Source organism: Patella vulgata, chromosome 3 (genome assembly GCF_932274485.2).
Source record: "Patella vulgata chromosome 3, xgPatVulg1.2, whole genome shotgun sequence".
Classification (NCBI taxonomy): Eukaryota; Metazoa; Mollusca; class Gastropoda; family Patellidae; genus Patella; species Patella vulgata.
The window spans coordinates 38,593,860-38,609,716 of NC_065881.2; the positions used below are offsets into that span (position 1 = coordinate 38,593,860).

The 15,857-nt window shown below is 34.7% G+C and overlaps 1 protein-coding gene across 1 annotated transcript in view; it reads left to right on the forward strand.

Annotated features, from left to right (window-relative positions):
- The window catches only part of LOC126814437 (alpha-mannosidase 2x), a 90,730-nt gene that overhangs the window by 58,308 nt on the left and 16,565 nt on the right, over positions 1–15,857 (forward strand). The window contains exons 17-20 of the mRNA XM_050539541.1: positions 5,564–5,675; positions 9,918–10,054; positions 11,970–12,111; positions 12,734–12,867. Coding sequence (XP_050395498.1) covers positions 5,564–5,675; positions 9,918–10,054; positions 11,970–12,111; positions 12,734–12,867 — 525 coding nt within the window. The remainder of the gene's footprint in view (positions 1–5,563; positions 5,676–9,917; positions 10,055–11,969; positions 12,112–12,733; positions 12,868–15,857) is intronic.

A 15,857-nucleotide genomic window follows, 5' to 3' on the forward strand; every position in this document is an offset into this window, starting at 1 on the left:
AGTACTTTATGGGACATAATAACTCTCTTTCTAATTGAGCTAGAATGTTCAAACTTGGTGTAGGTGTTTATTAGGTGAATTACATGATGGAGTTCAAAGATGAGCATTTTCTGCTTAGGGTAAGCAGAGATAAGCAATTTGATTGGTTGATGCTTTGGAACACGATAACTTTAATTCTAATTAAGTGAGAGTGATGAAACTTGGCGTATAGTTTTATCACATCAATACCTTGACTAAATTCCATAATAAGCATTTTCTGCTTAGGGTAAGCAGAGTGATAAGCAATTTGATTGGTCAAGGCTTTGGAACACAATAACTCTCCTAGTTGAGGGAGAATGTTCAAACTTGGTGTAGGCGTTCATTAGGTGAATGCCTTGATGCAGTTCGATGATAAACATCTTCTGCTTACGGTATGCAGAGATAAGCTATCTGATTGGTTGATGCTTTGGGGCCAATAACTTTGGTTGATGCTTTGGGGCCAATAACTTTGGTTTTAATTAAGTAAAAGTGATGAAACTCTGAGTATAGATTCATTATATCATTACCTTGACTTAGTTTGATGATGAGAATTTTCTGCTTAAGCTAAGGATCAATAAGCACTTTGATTGGTCAAGACTTTGGAACATAACAACTCTGGTTTTAATTGAGGTAGAATGTTTAAACTTGATGTTGATGTTCATTAGGTAAATGTCGTGACTGAGTTCAATGATTAACATTTCGAGCTAAAGCTAAACAGAGCTAAGCAATTTCATTGGTCGATGCTTTAGGATAAGATAACCTTGATTCTATCTGATAGAGAGTGATGAAACTTAGTGTATAGTTGATAATCAGTTTGTTTGCTTGATACTTTTAAAAAAAACAAATGTGCGATTAATTAATATGTGTCTTCTATTTATTTTGGGATTTCGGCAGCCTCACTGTTGGCGTGTATTAGCCTTGTGATTATCTAGTATTGTCTCTGGTTATATTTGTAATTCTCTACTGGTTAGAACGTCTCTTTAAATGTCACTCTCACATTCCGCGTTGTGAATTTACTTTCAGCTTACTCTTATTATGGTTTCACACAGGAGCAACAATGCAACAGTTTGTTTCTACATTTTATGTCAAGCACTTGATACATAGGTTACAAGCATAGGTTACATTACAATACCCCTAACTCGCAGATCGAGTTTTCTGATGAACCAGTTACATCATATGGCTCTACCACAAATCAACAGGGTCTACTCAGTCCAGATGGCATCTCTTGAACCTCAACGGTCTCTCCCACCGAATCTACATGGGATCTGCTTCCACAAGAGTCTGAAGCGTGTCTTCTCTCTAAAAGAATCTACATGGTGTCTAATCTAAAGCCACACAGGTCTGGCGTTTTCTATGCCTGGACTTATGCTATTAGTTATTTAATTGGTCAAATATTACATAATTAATTATGATGATTGGTTACTAAGCCTAATGAAGTAATGGTAATATTCCTATCATAAGTATCTGGACCAATGAATTTATCCTTGTACCTAGACCCCATGTCCTGTTATTCTTACAATATTTTGACAATGGAGGAAACAGATATTGTATGTATTTATCAAATTATAATTCATGTCCTCTGGTGTACTTATATTCGCCTAATGTAACTTCGCATAAGTTGCCAAATCGTATTGCATATTGCAGTATCAAAAATTATTGCCAATAAAATTTACATAATCCAATATATTGATTTAGTTAAACACAAAACTTATGGTCGGTGAAGTGTCAAAAGGGTGTATCTAAGAATTTCTAAAGATTAAGAAATAGAACCTTTTGCATTTCAAAATTTCCACAAATCAACATTTGAACACATGATACCCAGAATAGTTCAAATTGGCATAGACTGAAATACACAGCTTAGAAAGAAATGTGCATATTAATTGGGAGATTTTAAAAATGCAAAAAAGTGTATTTGACTAATTTCTCGAGATACACCCTTTTGACACATCACCGACGTTATGCTTTAATATGAAGTATGAATTCTTATGTATGACCAATCTGATTTATATATTGGATTATTGTGGTATTTTTGATGGTAAAAAAAAGAATTTCAATAAAATTTACATATTGCGATATATTGATTTATTGAAATTTATTGTCCAGCCCTATGCATGTGTCTGTTCACATTTCATTTGTGGACGCTGTACAGGTCACAAATTTTATCTGATTTTGACGAACCATGAACATAAAGTATAGGTTTATATCCCAAAGATCGTGGTTCATTTTGATATTGTCATGGATCGGACCATAACTTCCTGGATTATGGCCCTGATTGTACGAAAAATCATGTTTTTAGCTTGTAGACCAATTCAAAACAAAAAACGTTGAATATCATGAATATTGGACCAGAACTTTCTGCCAAAATGGCTCTCCCCTTTATGTAAAAATTGTAAAAGCATGTTATAACCAGGCTGTGGACCCTCTAGAGGTATTTTTTCTCCGATTTTGATGAAACTTAAAATATATGTTTATGTCCCAAAGTTCCTTTTGATATTGACGCATGTCAGACAGCAACATTGATTATGGCCCCTTATTATACAAAAATCACTTTTTATACGCCGACATTTTCATGTGGATATAAATTGTTGTTGCCCCTGTCCGTCCGTTCTTAATTTGTTTCTGGACACTCTACAGGTCACTTTTTATCTGATTTTGACGAAATTTGAAATATAGGTCTATCTCCCAAAGATCTCAGTTCCTTTCAATATTGGCATACGGATCGGACCATAACTTCATGGATTATGATGCCTGATTGTACGAAAAATCGCGTTTTTAGCTTGTGGACACTCTTAGAGGTCAAAATTTTCATCTGATTTTGATGAAACTTGAAATACGTGTTTATAACCCAAAGATCTTGCTTCCTTTCGATATTCGCTCATATCAAACCGTAACTTCCTGAATTATGGCCCCTAATTGTACGAAAATCTTGTTTTTAGCTTGTGGTCCCTTGAGAGGTCAGAATTATTATCCAATTTAATAAAACATTCGAATATATCACTGCTAGACCGTAATGTTGGTTGAGTTCGAATTTCGTGAAAATCGGACCAAAACTGACGGACAAAATGGCTGCCCCTCGTACGCAAAAAATATGGTATATCAAGGACTGGGGACTCTAGTGGCCACAATTTTTATCCAATTTTTGATAAAACTTTAAATTTATGTTTTTATCTTGCATTATGACCCCTGATTGTTCGAAAAATCACATTTTTTGCTTGTGGACCCACTAGAAGTCACAATTTGTATTCAATTTTAAAATCTGTTTAAATATATCACCATTACACATCATTGAAGGTTGAGTTTGAATTTCCTAAATATCTGATAGTGTAAATAGTGTAAAAGTATGTAATACCAAGGTTGTGGACACTCTAGATCGTGATTCCTTTATATATTTGTGCATATTGGACTGTAACTTCCTGGATTATGGCCTCTGATTGTACAAAAAATCACATTTTTAGCTCGTGTAGGTCTCAATTTTTAACCAATTTTAAAAAACGTTATCACTGTTACACCCTAATGCCAGTTGAGTTCCCAAAAATTTCGTGAAAATCGGACAAAAACTGCCTGGCAAAATGGCGGCTCCTTGTATGCAAATAGTGTAAAAGTATTTCATACCAATGTTGTGAACCCTCTAGAAGTCACAATTGTTATCCGATTTTGATGATTCTTAAAATACATGTTTATGTCCCAAAGATCTTGGTTCCATTCGCTATTTGCGCATATCAGATTGTAACTTCCTAGATTACGGCCCCTGATTGTCCGAAAAATCATGCTTTTTAGTTTGTGGATTCTCCAGAGGTCACAATTTTTTATCCAATTTTAAAAAAAAACGTTTAAATATATCACTACTCCACCATAATATAATCAAGGGGGAAATCGAAACAAACTACTCGACAAAGTGGCCGATCTTTGTACGCAAAGTGTGTATAATAAGTATAATATGAAGGTGGTGGACCCTTTAGAGGTCACAAATTTTATCCGATTTTGATGAAACTTAAAATATACCTTCAAATCCCAAAAATCTCAGTCCCTATCGATATTTGTGCATTTCAGACCATAACTTTCTGCATTATGGCCCCGATCGTACGAAAAATCGCTTTGTTTTTAGCTAGTTCTCTTGCATTTTGTCAGTCAGTTTTGGTCCGATTTTCACAAAATTCTAAGTCAACCAACATTACGGTCTAGCGGTGATATATTCGAGGGTTTTATTAAATTGGATAATAATTCTGACCTCTCGCGGGACCACAAGCTAAAAACACGATTTTTCGTACAATCAGGGGCCATAATTCAGAAAGTTACATTTGGCTATGCGCGAATATCAAAAGGAACCAAGATCTTTGGGTTATAAACATGTATTTCAAGTTTCATCAAAATCAAATGAAAATTGTGACCTCTAGTGTGTCCACAAGCTAAAAATGTGATTTTTCGTACAATCAGGGGCCATTATCCGTGAAGTTATGGTCCGATACATGCCAAGGAACTGAGATCTTTGGGAGATAGACCTATATTTCAAATTAATTCAAAATCGGATAAAAAGTGTTACCTGTAGAGTGTCCACTAACAAATTCAGGGTTCCCGCGGTCCTTGAAAATCCTTGAATATCCTTAAATTTAAAATTTCATTTTCAAGGTCTTGAATATCCTTGAATTTCGCGGAAATAGGAAAATATCCTTGAATTTCGGTTGAGATCCTTAATTTTTTTTCAAATGTCTTCAATTCCTTTTAAATATCAGATTATAACGATAGTTGGTAATGTTTTGGTTATTTTTAAGATGAAAAATTGTAACTTTTGGCTAAAAAATGTCCTTGAAAATCCTTGAATTTGACAGATATTTATCCTTGAATATCCTTGAAAAAATGTTTGACGAAGCCGCAGGAACCCTGAAATTGTGGACGGTCAGACAGACGGACGGACGGACAGGGGCGACGACAATATATATCCACATGAAAATGTGGGCGTATAAAAAGTGATTTTTGTATAATAAGGGGCCATAATCAATGTTGCAGTCCGACATGCGTCAATATCAAAAGGAACTTTGGGACATAAACATTAAGTTTCATTTGCACATTTCAGACCGTAACTTTCTGGATTATGGCCCCTGATCGTACGAAAAATCGCTTTGTTTTTAGCTTGTTCTCTTGCAAAATGTGGGCGTACCTTGCCTGGCAGCCGCTGGTTTAGCTTGTTCTCTGTCCATCTCTTGCAATATGTGAGCATATTTTTCATGGCAATCGCTTGTTAGTTCTTGTTTTTGTTTGTTACGTTTAAATAAAGAAAATAGTTAACAGCTTCTAACTGTGTTGTATGTCTGTTTTAGCTTGAGCACAATTCATTCGTTCATGAAATTGTTTAAAATTTCTGCATTGATTATCATCCACATTTATGGTGTCTTAGTTACAAAATGTAATAATATTAATAGTCCTACAATATTGTGTACAGGCCAGCTAATACATCAGCAAGTTTTCTTATATTCCAATGTTCTTAAATTCATAAAATGAAACATATTTTTAAGATATATGTTGATATTGTTGGATTTATTTTTTTCAGCCAGTACCAACTCTATCACCTTTTACACGTATTGTAAGAGGACCTGTTATATCAGAAGTTCAAGTATTTACACATACAGTTAATCACGTTGTTCGACTTATTAATTCACCAGGTATTATTTGAATTCTTTTTATAGAAACAGCTGTATGTTTACAGCCATGTTACTGTGTATATTCTATATTAGTATAAGTGTATACAGATTAATAACTATAACTATAAAGGTTTATTATTTTTAGATATGAACTTGTACATCAAAGAAATCAGGATCATAGATTTAGAAAAATTTCATTCTAAAAAAGATATTTTAGAAAAATTATCATATTTTTTTATATGTCCAGGTTTGGATGTATATTTAAGTCATCACCTTTGTCAGTCCACAATTTATTTTGAGCCGAGGTCAGAGTTTACAAACCCATGAAATCATGTGAATGCAATACAAATTACAAAGAAATTGCTATCATTGCAATTTATTGACTTGCTTTAATTAATACTGTAGCTAGCAAAAGATTCTTTGCAGCTGGTAGGTGTAATAAGAGGCATGACAAGCCTGTCAGTATTGTGATAAATATATGATATAGATGTTGTTTACAAATACTATAGATAACGATGTTATAGTTAATGTACTTAGGGTCAATCTGTAAATATATTATAGATGTGGTTGACAGGTATGTGATGTTTAGTGCTCCTACAGTTATGACTTTTTGTTAATCGAATAACCGTAGCTATTAACCTGTTAGTAACCGCTTAAGTGCTTGGTATCAATTTTCAACATAAAACCAAATTTGTCAGGTGGTGCGAATCATTACACGCGCACACGCTATAATCGTCTAAAAGGCATTACTCGCACAAAAATTCCGGGAAACTTTTCATAGAACTGTATAATTCTTTAATGAGGCCACAATTTTTATTCGAATTGGTTTAAACTTGAAATGTATGTTTATAACCCACAGATCTCAGTTCCTTTCGATATTCACGCGTATCGGACCATAACTTCCTGAATTATGACCCCTGATTGTACGAAAAATCGTGTTTTTAGCTTGTGGTCACTTTAGAAGTCACAGTTTTTATCCGATTTAAAAAAAACGTTTAAATATATCACCGTAAGGTTGGTTAAGTTTGAATTTTGTGAAAATCAGACCAAAACTGCTGGACAAAATGGCTGCCCCTTGTACAATCATGGGCCATAATTCAGGAAGTTATGGTCCGATATGCGCAAATATCGAAAGGAACCGAGATTGTACGAAAAATCACGTTTTTAGCTTGTGGTCCCTCTAGAGGTCACAATTATTATCCGATTATACATCTGGTATTTCAATTTTGATCCAATTTTGAAGAAACTTGAAATGCAAGTTTATAACCCAAAGATCTCGGTTCCTTTCAATATTTGCGCATATCGGATTGTAACTTCCTGAATTATGGCCCCTGATTGTACGAAAAATGGCCGCCCCTCGTACACAAACAGTGTAAACAACTGGTAAATCAATGTTGTGGACCCTCTAGAGGTCACAGTTTTGATCCGATTTCGATGGTACTTGAAATACATGTTTATAACTCAAAGATATTGGTTCCTTTCGATATTCGCGTATATCGAATTGTGAATTATGGCCCTTGATTGAACAAAAAAATCATGTTTTTAACTTGTGGTCCCTGTAGAGGTCATAATTTTTATCTGATTTAAAAAGAAGTGTGAATATATCACCATTACACACTAAGATTTTGGTTCCTTTTGATAATCGCGGATACCCGAACTTAACTTCCTGGATTATGGCCCCTGATTGTTCGAAAAATCTCATTTTTAGCTTGCGGATTCTCTAGAGGTCACAATTTTTTTCCGATTTTAAAAACTGTTTAAATACATCACCATTCCACCATAATGAAGGATGAATTCGTATTTCGGGAAAATCGAAATGAAACTGCCCGACAAAATGGCCGCTCTTTGTACGCCAATTCTGTAGAAGTGTGTAATACGAAGGTTGTGGACCATCTAGAGGTCACAATTTTTATCCGATTTTGATGAAACTTAAAACATATCTTTATATCCCAAAGATCTCAGTCTCTTTTGATATTTGCACATTTCAGGCCATAACTTTCTGGATTATTGCCCCTGATTGTACAAAAAATCGCGTTTGGTTTTTACCTTGTTCTCTATCCATCTCTTGCAAAATGTGGGCGTATCTTGCCTGACAGCCGCTGGCTAGTTTGTGGATTCTCCGAGGTCACAATTTTTTATCCAATTTTAAAAAAACCGTTTAAATATATCACTATTCCACCATATTGAAGGGAGAAATATAAACAGACTACCAGACAAAATGGCTGCTCTTCGACTTTATACGCAAAGTGTTTTTAAGTATGTAATACGAAGGTGGTGGACCCTCTAGAGGTCACAATTTTTATCTGATTTTGATGAAACTTAAAATATACCTTTATATCTGAAAAATCTCAGTCCCTTTCGATATTTGCACATTTCAGACCACAACTGTCTGGATTATGGCCCCTGATCGTATGAAAAATCGCTTTTCTTTCTAGCTTGTCCTCTATCCATCTTTTGCAAAATGTGGGCGTATCTTGCCTGGCAACCGCTGGTTTAATTCAATATCTATAATAATATACAAGACAATACTCTGTTTCCCGTCGTACATGACATGTGGCGATAATATTACGATTACACAATGTCACTAAGAATAGAATAAAGTAAGGCATTTTATTCATTGGGCAATATAGAAATAACTAAAAACAAAAGTAGAATTCTCACGAGAAATTACAAGATATGAAACCTCATTTTCTAGCCTTTATGATTATATATTTTGAATGGTGGTTACATTTTTATACGCCCACATTTTCATGTAGACGTATATTGCCGTCGCCCCTGTCTGTCCGTCCACAATTGATTTGTGGACACTCAACAGGTCACAACTCTTATCCGATTTTGACGAAACTTGAAATATAGGTTTATCTCCAAAATATCTCGGCTGATTTCGATTTTGGCATTTATCGGATCGAAACTTCAAGGATTATGGTCCCTTTTTGTACGGAGAAACACGTTTTTAGAGTGTGGACACTATAGAGGTCACAATTTTTATCCGATTTTGTTGAAATTCGAAATGTTAGTTTATAACCCAAAGATCTCGGTTCCTTTCGATATTCACACATATCTGACCGTAACTTCCTGAATTATGGCCCCTGATTGTACAAAAAATCGCGTTTTTAGCTTGTGGACCCTATAGAGGTCATAACTTTTATCCGATTTTAAAAAACGTATTATTATATCACCGTTACACCTTAAGGATGGCTGAGTTCGAAAATCGTGATAATCGGCCTAAAACTGACAGACAAAATATCTGCCCTTCGTTCTCAAATAGCGTAAAAATATGGTATATCAAGGTTGTGGACCCTATAGAGGTCACAATTTTAATCCGATTTTGTTGAAACTTAAAATGTAAGTTTATAACACAAAGATCTCGGATCCTTTCGATATTTGCGCATATCAAATTGTAATTTCCTGAATTATGGCCCTTGATTGTAGGAAAAATTGCATTTTTAGCTTGTGGACCCTATAGAGGTCATAATTTTTATCCGATTTAAAAAAACGTTTTAGTATATCACCATTAAACACTAAGGACGGCTGCGTTCGAATTTCAAGAAAATCATCCCAAAACTGACAGACAAGATGGCCGCCTCTCGTTCTCAAATAGCGTAAAAATATGGTATATCAAGGTTGTGGACCCTATAGAGGTCACAATTTTTATCCGATTTTCTTGAAACTTGAAATGTAAGTTTATAACCCAAATATCTCGGTTCCTTTCGATATTTGCGCGTATCGAATTGTAATTTCCTGAATTATGACCCTTGATTGTAGGAAAAATCACTTTCTTTTTAGTTTGTTCTCTATCCATCTCTGGAAAATGTGGGTGTATCCTGCCTGGCAGCCTCTGGTTAAATAAATATTAAACAAGGTAGAATATAGTTAGAAATGTTGAGAAGTATTTGGATTGGATTAACAATGGCAAAAGTCAGAACAAGGTCTGTTGACTTTGCCGTATGACTACTATTAATAGTATTATTTTATAGCACTCAACATCGTAGGGCGACAGTTTCATTCTACAAAAGGACAGCGGCCAACTTTTGTTATGTAATGAGACACAACTCTATGTAATGGTGGACATCTCCGAATAACCATATCGTTCAATTTGAACTGTTTAACTGTCCAATTATAACTGTTGACAGTTATCCGACTAGTGGTATTAGCACTAGTGATGTTATAGTTTACATACTTCAGGTCAATCTATGGATATGGTTGAAATATATAAAATACTAGTTACAGACATTTTTGACAGATAATTATGTTATACTTCAGGTACTGAGGGTCAGTCTGTAGATATGTATAATATAGTTGATATAAGACAGCAGATAGATAAAGAAATAGCTGTAAGAATAACAACGGATATTAAAAATGAAGATCGTGTGTTTTACACTGATTTAAATGGATATCAGGTCTAGTATTTAACGTACTTCATATGCTCGATGTTTCATCAGATTCATACATTCACACTATTAGTATGAAGGCAGTGGGCAGAAATAAATGTATCACTAATGTATCAGAGATCAAGAGGAAACTCAGTATTCCGGCTGTATTTTACTGTTTGTCACTGATTTTTTAAGGGCATTGGTCACATCTGCTGTTCTTATGTTCATTTACCACCAAAATATTCATTCTTAAGTTAGTGGTTGTGAACCCTATGATCACTCCCTGCATTTTACACCTTGTTCCATTGTCGCACCTTTCATGTTAATTAAATTTCTAATTAGGGGTCATTCGGTGCAAACCAACATTATTATCTTTTTAAATACACTGACCACCAGTTGATGATAATGATTTCTGATAATAGATATCATTCCACGCAATTTAGGCTTGGTTTCACACTCTCACCTTTCATGTTGATTAAAATTTTAATTACCGATGGGGGGCAAGTGATATTTTCTTTATTTTTGAGATTATGGCATACTTGTATCTAAAGCTTCATTAATTTTGTATCTCATATTTTTTCTCCTAGCAGTATAAAACATGTCCATGTAGTTTTGTGTAACATACCCGGAATAGATCACATAACAACATAAAAATAGTTCAGAGTAAAATCAAAAAATTGCTACTTTATATCTCCTATTTTTGCTCCTAGGAGTGTAAAACATGTCTATGTAGTTTTGTGTAACATACCTGAAACTGATCACGAGATAACGGAAAAAAAAGTTCTGAGTAAAACCGAAAAATTGCTAATTGGTGACTTTGACCTCTTCTTAAGTAGCCTTTCGGACAGAAATCCCATTCTTATCTTGTATTTCCTAATTCAGGGCCCATTCCTCTATCAAATGCCACTGAAGTGGAACTTGCACCTTCCATGGTGGATAAACCAATTTTGGGGGGTACTATGGGTGGCTCCTCCAGTGGCACAACTTAAGAATTGGGTTTCTGGGATCTCCTATTTCATCCCAAACCTTCCGCACCTTAAATGTTGAACAAAACCCACCTAGCTCCTGTACTATTGGCTATTATAGGAATATATGTATCATTAATGATTGTCATTAGGGAAAAGTATAATTATAGAGGCTAGAAAATGCCATTAAAATAGATTCCTTGTGCCGACATTCTACCCGTTTTCATGTCTCGTAATTTCTCACGAGAATTCTACTTTGGTTTTCAGTTGAATTAACCATCATATAAATTCTACTTTGTATGTAAGGCCAACATTATTTCCTTTTTTGTCTAATCAATAGACACCTATTTTACTTTATTCTATTATTACTAACATTATGTAATCTTAATACTATCGTCATGTCACGTGCGAAGAGAAATGATGTATTGTCTTGTATTTTTTGTAGATATTGAAATATAAAATGATTCAAATGAACAAAGAACAAAACTTGAAATAATACGCTAGTTAGTCCTACAGTTAGCAACTAAGTATTTTACATTAATTAACATTATGGGTCATTTTTTTTAAAATACATCAGAACAGTATTAGATTTAGATAACACTCCTGTAACTCAATGGAAGATTACTGAAAAACATTACTGCTTTGACTTTTCTATGGATATGGAAGATGGAAAAACAGTAAAATAATATAGTGATGTAAAGTATAAGACAATATGAAAATGGAAGCTGAATAAATACCTCATAAATTCTCGAAGTATACTTAGACTTATAAAGCTTTGCACTTTTTAAAAGTAGCCATCTGCTGATGCAAGGTGCTGATGCAAGATTCAAACATAGGTGTTGATTTGGCATGAGGTCGATTGCATCACAGTTTCAAGTAATTTCAACATGAGAAGTAATTTCTATATAGATTTTTACGTCTTTGAGGTTGCTTGAGAGAAATATGTAGAACTGTATCTATATATATATTTATTTCAGATGTCAAGAAGAAAGACATATGATAAACTACCATTACAAGCTAACTTTTATCCTATGCCAGCTATGATGTTTCTGGAAGATTCTAACACAAGATTTAGTGTTTTGTCTGCACAATCATTAGGTTGTTCAAGTTTACAGCAAGGTAAAGTAAAATGAAATGAAATGAAATGGGGTTTAACGTCTTACTGTTCTAGCAAGGTAAAGAAGATAATTGTAGTCTATAAAAGAATAATTATCACTCAGAAAAACATCTACACAATCGTGCTCAGATTTCCATTGACATCGCTGAAAATTCTGAAATATTCCTACTAATTTATTAAAGAATGTACCGATCCTAGTAATGGATCAGTGGATTAAACTCTGATCATCCAATGTAAACCTACTTTCTGTGCACCAGTTGACTTTGAGATGGGTTTTGATTGTTTAACTAAACAATATTTGTGTGTATGAACCATTAATGGTACTTAACGAGAATAGACATTTTGGAGGCGTGATGTCACCACTACACCACTAATTAATCTATTAATTAATTATTGGAGATACCTAATGATTGACCAGTCCCAATTGTTTTTGTTGTGAATTTTAGTACAGGCCCAATAGATATGACTTGTGTTTGAGCCTACATGTTGTTGGGTTTTTTTTTCTGTCCCAGCTTCTCCACTGTATGCATCTAATGTAATACTTTATTGAAGGAGGTAAGAAAGAAATGGAAATAAAAATTTAAATGAAATACTTATGGTTACATGTCATTAACTGTTTTGTAGGAGTGATGGAAGTAATGATGGACAGACGATTATCTCATGATGATTCTAGAGGATTAGGGGAGGGGGTTAAAGATAATAAAGCCACACCAAATAGATTTAAATTTTTGATAGAAAGCAGAAAGGGTTCTAAACCAGTGAGTATAGGGCTGAAACGATGTACATGTAGTGTGGCACGATATGATACAGTATCATGTCCTAGCCCAACGATACATTAATAGATCAAATAAAATTAATATTTAACCAATTTTACTCAGATTGAATCAAAATACACAATCTTTGACACAAAATTAAGTATACAATCACACAGACAATAAAGTCAAGTCAAGCAAAAGTCAGGTACACATACACAAAGAATCCTGAATACCATAACTGGGTATGACATATTTTGAAGACTGAAATTTCTTTATTGACATTCCTGTTGCTGTTTACGTAGGTAACAGAAAAACCAAAATGGTCCCACACTTTAGATCGGTAAGATGCAGGTAGTTTTTCGATCTCAACTTCACACAGTGTAATTACTCCTGGACGTGGACATAATAATAGTCAAAAGAAAAATACTGCTGAAAGTTAAAAAAAAATGTTTTAGCTCTTTTCGTAAGTGTCAAATGCGATGTAAAATTTATGGCTTCCGTTATTTTGTCCAATGGAAAATGTCTTATCAAGTTCCTGGGTTGTATTTTGCACGAGATTAGTACGTCAGTTTTTGCAATGATATGAAGTCTTGATGGCCGGGACATATCACTATTCTACACTGTGATTTTTCTTTACATGGAACTGATAGGTAATTGCTATACATCCTACCGCCTAATTTATTGAAAAATATTGCGATACAATGTGAAATATACCGTAAACCTCATATTGAAAACCAGCGGATGCCAGGCAGGATACGCCCACATTTTCCAAGAGATTGATAGAGAAGAAGCTAAAAACAAACAGTATTTTTTGTACAATCAGGGGCAATAATCCAGAATGTTATGGTCTGAAATGTGCAAATATCAAAAGGGACTGAGAACTTTGGGATATAAAGATATCATCAAAATCGGATAAAAATTGTGACCTCTAGAGGGTCCACAACCTTCGTATCGCATACTTTTTATACGCCCACATTTTCATGTGGACGTATTATGCCGTCGGCCCTGTCCGTCCGTCCGTCCACAATTGTTTGTGGACACTCTACAGGTCACAATTCTTATCCGATTTTGACGAAACTTGAAATATAGGTTTATCTCCAAAATATCTCGGCTGCTTTCGATATTGGCATGTATCGGATCGAAACTTCATGGATTATCGCCCCTGTTTGTACGAAAAATCACGTTTTTAGCTTGTGGACACTATAGAGGTCACAATTTTTATCCGATTTTGTTGAAACTTGAAATGTAAGTTGATAACCCAAAGATCTCGGTTCCTTTCGATATTTGCGCATATCGGACCGTAACTTCCTGAATTATGGCCCCTGATTGTACAAAAAATCACGTTTTTAGCTTGTGGACCCTATAGAGGTCATAATTTTTATCCGATTTAAAAAAACGTTTTATTATATCACCGTTACACCCTAAGGATGGCCGAGTTCGAATTTTGTGAAAATCGGCCCAAAATTGACAGACAAAATGGCCGCCGTTTGTTCTCAAATAGCGTAAAAATATGGTATATCAAGGTTGTGGACCCAATAGAGGTCACAATTATTATCCGATTTTGTTGAAACTTAAAATGTAAGTTTATAACCCAAAGATCTCCGTTCCTTTCGATATTCGCGCATATTGGACCGTAACTTCCTGAATAATGGCCCCTGATTGTACGAAAAATCGTGTTTTTAGCTTGTGGACCCTATAGAGGTAATAATTTTTATCCGATTTAAAAAAACGTATTATTATATCACCGTTACACCCTAAGGATGAATGAGTTCGAATTTCATGAAAATCGGCCCAAAATTGACAGACAAATAGCGTAAAAATATGGTATATCAAGGTTGTGGACCCTATAGAGGTCAGAATTTTTATCCGATTTTGTTGAAACTTGAAATGTAAGTTTATAACCCAAAGATCTCGGTTCCTTTCGATATTCGCGCATATCGAACCGTAACTTCCTGAATTATGGCCCCTGATTGTACGAAAAATCATGTTTTTAGCTTGTGGACCCATTAGAGGTCATAATTTTTATCCGATTTAAAAAAACGTATTATTATATTACCGTTCCACCCTAAGGCCAGTTGAGTTTGAATTTTGTGAAAATCGCCCCAAAATTGACAGTCAAAATGGCCGCCGTTCGTTCTCAATTAGCGTAAAAATATGGTATATCAAGGTTGTGGACCCTATAGAGGTCACAATTTTTATCCGATTTTGTTGAAACTTGAAATGTAAGTTTATAATCCAAAGATCTCGGTTCTTTTCAATATTCGTGCATATCGGACCGTAACTTCCTGAATTATGGCCCCTGATTGTACGAAAAATCGCTTTCTTTTTAGCTTGTTCTCTATCCATCTCTCGAAAATGTGGGCGTATCCTGCCTGGCAGCCGCTGGTATACAATTTGCGTATAAAGAGCGGACATTTTGTCGGACAGTTTCATTTCGTTATTTCGAAATTCAAATTCAACATTCATTATGGTGGAATGATGATATATTTAAACGGTTTTTAAAATCCGAATTCCATCAAAATAACGGTGTAATGGTGATATATTCGAACCATTTTTTTTAAATCGGATAATAATTGTGAGCTCTAGAGGGATCACAAGCTAAAAGCGCGAATTTTCGTACAATCAGGGGCCATAATTCAGGAAGTTACGGTCCGATATGCGTGAATATCGAAAGGAACCGAGATCTTTAGGTTATAAATTTATATTTCAAGTTTCAACAAAATCGAATAAAAATTTGGGCCTCTATAGCGTCCAAAAGCTACAAACGCAATTTTTCAAACAATCAGGGGCCATAATCCATGAAGTTACGGTTCAATACATGCCATTATCGAAAGGAATTGAGATCTTAGGGAGATCAACCTATATTTCTACGCCCACATTTTTATGTTGAGGTATATTGTCATCGCCCCTGTCCGTCCGGACGTCCGTCTGTCCACAATCGAATAAAAATTTGGGCCTCTATAGCATCCAAAAGCTACAAACGCAATTTTTCA